This window comes from Neopelma chrysocephalum, unplaced genomic scaffold (genome assembly GCF_003984885.1).
Source record: "Neopelma chrysocephalum unplaced genomic scaffold, ASM398488v2 Primary Assembly neopelma1_122, whole genome shotgun sequence".
In the NCBI taxonomy this organism is placed as follows: domain Eukaryota; kingdom Metazoa; phylum Chordata; class Aves; order Passeriformes; family Pipridae; genus Neopelma; species Neopelma chrysocephalum.
Genome location: NW_020897784.1, coordinates 423,343 through 427,366, shown reverse-complemented (window position 1 = coordinate 427,366; position 4,024 = coordinate 423,343). Strand labels below are relative to the sequence as shown.

The 4,024-nt window shown below is 47.6% G+C and overlaps 1 protein-coding gene across 1 annotated transcript; it reads right to left on the bottom strand.

The window, feature by feature from the left end:
- Positions 1-777: 777 nt before the first annotated feature.
- On the bottom strand, positions 778-3,140 carry LYZ (lysozyme). The gene is made up of 4 exons (XM_027697730.1): positions 2,948-3,140; positions 2,445-2,603; positions 2,127-2,205; positions 778-1,770 (listed from the first exon to the last, which is right to left on the bottom strand). The coding sequence occupies exons 1-4, from the start codon at positions 3,102-3,104 to the stop codon at positions 1,710-1,712; spliced, it is 456 nt and encodes a 151-aa protein (XP_027553531.1). The 5' UTR covers positions 3,105-3,140; the 3' UTR covers positions 778-1,709.
- Positions 3,141-4,024: the final 884 nt, after the last annotated feature.

Below are 4,024 nucleotides of genomic sequence, written 5' to 3'. Positions count from 1 at the left end.
GCCCCGCTCCTGCCCCTCTCCCCGCCCCGCTCTTGCCCCTCTCCCCGCCCCGCTCTTGCCCCTCTCCCCGCCCCGCTCCGGCCCCTCTCCCCGCCCTGCTCCTGCTCCTCTCCCCGCCCCGCTCCCGCCCCTCTCCCCGCCCCGCTGGGGTAACTGTACAGTCAAGGCTTATGAGGAGCCCCGGAGATGAAGAGGGCACAGGGGAGGATGCACCACCACAACCGGGCACCTGTGCTCGGCCTCGCTCCTGCTTGGACCGGGGGTTACAGGGCTGCAGCAGGATCCATCAGTCCACAGCAGGGACATGTTTTCATTTGCTGAGAGTTTACTTCCACAACCCCTGATCTTCTCTTGTTGAGTATGGCCCGTGGAGATGCACACGTGGTCTTCATATTTAGGTAGACAGAAAGCACCCCTTTACCAGGGTTGAACCCACAAGCCAAAACCCCGTATGAGAAGGTTTGCTCAAATCTTGCAGTAGATGGAAATACCTGCACTGAAGACAGTGACAAGGTAAGGCTCTGACTCAAGGGGAGTTTTTGAGTTTTCTCAAAAATGTCATGGACAGTATGTAAAATAGCTCTGCCCTGAATTATTTGATGAGGGAATGAAGTCTTTGGGTCATGGCAGGAGAAAGAGCCACTGCCTGCCCTGTACTTGGGAAGAGGGTCTTCTGGCAAGGCTACTTTGAGCATTTTTTTTTTTTTTAAGATTCAGCCATCTAAACAAACATGGCTTTCATAGTTGGTTTATACATTCACACAGACAAGAGTTTAAGCAACCCTTTATTGCATAAACATCAAAGCAGTCACTGCTCCCCAAAGCAGCAGCAGAAAGCACATGAAGAAATAAACGTGGTTTCAGTGACATCACCTTCCATTTGTGCACTGTTCCTGGACCCAGCCTTCTTCTGGGAAAAGGACTCATAAACTAAATGGCAAAACATTTCCCTTTCCCAATAGGCTTTCCAACCCATAGTTTCCTCACAGGGATGCTGCTTGAATTCTAGGCTGTGCTTGATCAGCTTCCTCAAAGGATGACAAGAAAAGCCTCATCCAGCTGGGCCAGATGTCCACATGTTTCAGTGCCCTGTCCCTCACACCAGCCAGGAGCAGATGCTCAGGTAAATTTAAGGAACAAGGTTGTGTTTCATCATAGTTTCTTTTCTCTCTGTGTCAGTGAATTGTACTCCCCACCGTAGTCAGTGACTGTCATAACCATAAGGCAACACAATTCTCAGGTCTGATACAGCATTCATCAATTTTTGTATTTTCTCACTTCAGACACTCCAATAAGGAAGGGCAAAAAAATGGAGGAAGGGGAGGGAGGACTGGAGGAAGGGAGGGATAAAGGAAAATAAGGAGAATAGAGAAAGACACACAAAGAGAGAGAAACACTAAATGTTGCAAAGCCCTGTTAGTTAAGGTAACAGAATCTCGAGATGGGATTATGCAAGTAAATGGCTGAAATTCCACCTGTAGTGCCCTGCTGCTAAGCCTTGTTTGTATTAAGCCACCAGCTCTAAGTTCTCTATTTGCATTGCAGCAGTACAAAGGCCTCCCAGGGTCAGTCAGCATAGCCAGCACCCTCTCTACCTTAATAATATGCTTTTAAGTCCCCACACCCATCCATTTCTGTAGCCTCTGTTCCAAACACTCACTCTTCACCTCTGGTGATGCTGAGAAAACAATTGATGCCTGTGGAGTGATTTAGCAACCCTTGACATAGGAACTCAGGTTTCTGCCCTGGCAGTGGTTTTTCCAGCCGTACCTAGAGAACAAATACATTATGCAATTTGAGGATTGAATTGGTTGTAAAAACAGATTTGGTTAGTCTTTGAGAGCCTTGGGTGAAGAAAGGTGGGCATGAAAGAATCTAAGGGAGCTGGGGGAAGAGAACAAAAAGGGAGATCTCTGGGAGAGGAGGGAAATTTAGGGAGCTAGAGCAGGTGCTGACAGTGAGGACTCCTCACTACTTTCAGCTCTAGGAGAAGGACTGTGCTAACCTTTATGAAATACAGCTTCTCACCCATTGCTCCCTCTCCTCCCCCCCACCCCAGTTAATAGCAGGATTTTTTTTATCTCCTCTGCCCACTCTTCCCCAGTGTCCACTGCAAATATCCTTACCAGGGAGTGAGGCCACGAGCCTCTTGAGCAATCTTCTTGGCACACTGAATATCATCCTCAATATTATCGTCTTGCAATTCTGTAGAGAAAGGAGACATGGTCAGTGGGGAGGAAAGAGGGCCAGAGGAAGAGCAGGGACAGATTGGCAGAAGGAAAGGTGTTCACCAGGAAGGGAAGGTGGGACACTAAGAAGATGGATGAATAAAAGGACACATGGATAGAAATGCCCGGAGCAGCTGCTGGGCAGGAATCATGGACAGAGCAGGTGCTTTCAAGGAGTGGACAAAGAAAGGCTCTTTTTTCTGTCCAACCACCTACTTGAGCAGCTGATGTGGCAGGCATTCTTGGCTCCAGCTGTCCTGCCATCGTTACACCAGTACTTGCTGTTGATCTGGAAGATGCCGTAGTCCCTGCTCGGCCCGTTGTTGTTGTACGCTTTGGTGTTGTAGCCACTCTCGTATTTGATCAGGCACATCCCTGCAGGAGGAGGAGACATCCCGCAGGAGAACATCAAGGTATGCCCAGGGTAAATAAAAGGAAAGAGATGGAAGGATTAAGGGTGACTGAAGCGCTGAAGAAGTAATTAAAGTGGTGATATTGTAAGCTTGAGAACTGGATGGGTAAATGCTTGGAAGGATGAAGCTCTGGATGGGTATTTTTTGTGTAAACTATACAAGGGAGCAAGGAAAGGGATGAGGAAAAGAGATGATGAAGTCAAGGGAATGGAGGGACAGAATAGTGCTGCTGGAACATCACCAAGAAGTTGAGAGGGAGAAGGGTGGTACAGGCAGAGAGGTCCAATGGCAGCTCATTATACTCACAGTCAGCAACAGTTTTGCCCACAAAGCCCTCAAATCCATTCCTACGTAGGATCTTCACCATCTCACACCGGGAGATGGTTTTTCCTTGGGTCCCTGGCAAAGCCAGAGCAAGGAAGGCAAGAAGGAAGCCGAGGAACAGCATTGACTTTCCCATCATGCAGTCCACAGCAAGATGTGCCAAAGCAACTTGAGCTGCCTGCCAAGGGCTGCCTTTTATTCCTGCTTCCAGGAGGAGGATCAGCTGGCTAAGCAAGCATGACTGGGAAGGCTGGGCGGTCTTTACAGTAAAAAGCCAACAAGGAAGTGGGCCAAACTCCAAAAAAAATCCTGGAAGGTGCCAGTAACTCTTTCCGTGGTTCTGCAAGGCTGAGGCATTCCACAGACAATCCAGCAGTCCTCAGTTTGATATTATTCCAAGTATCATGGATCAGAGGTTGTGGTTGTCTTGTATGGGTGTCATGTCTTAACCCCAGCACTCTGCTGAGTTGCTCAATCTCTCCCACCTGGTAGGATGGGGGAGAGAATCGGAAGTTTAAAAGTGAGAAAACTGGTGGGGTGGGTTGAGACACAGACAGATTAACGGGGAAAACAAAAGCCATGTATGCAAGCAGAGCAAAATAAATATTTAACACACTTCTTCCCATCAGCAGGAAGATGTTCAGCCACCTCCAGGAAGGCAGGGCTCCACCACATATTAACAGTGGCTTGGGAAGACAAACACCACCTCTCCACATGTCCCACTCCTTCCTCCTTCTTCCCTCAGCTTTACACATTGAGCATGATGCCACATGGGCTGGGCCAGTGGAGGTCAGTTGTCCTGGCTTTGTCCCCCCTTGTCATGGTTTAGGAATGGTGTTCCCCAGTTTAGTACTCCCACTAAAAAGACCATGAGCTGCTCCCCTCTCTGCCTCCATAGGAGGCACAGAAGGCAAAGATCACGGGTTGAGATAAGAACAATTTACTGGAAACAGCAATGATATAAGAAAATGGACAATAGCAGCAATTTTAATATTAATAATTATTAAATATTATTAAATATTTATTATTAATAATATTTATTATTAATATTTATTATTA

Excerpts from the sequence above, each read along its gene's own strand:
- LYZ (XM_027697730.1), bottom strand. The coding sequence starts at position 3,104 with ATGATGGGAAAGTCAATGCTGTTCCTCGGCTTCCTTCTTGCCTTCCTT. Across the intron at positions 2,604-2,947 it reads GGGCAAAACTGTTGCTGACT|GGATGTGCCTGATCAAATAC; the intron begins GTGAGTATAATG and ends CTCCTCCTGCAG. Across the intron at positions 2,206-2,444 it reads CTGCCACATCAGCTGCTCAA|AATTGCAAGACGATAATATT; the intron begins GTAGGTGGTTGG and ends CTTTCTCTACAG.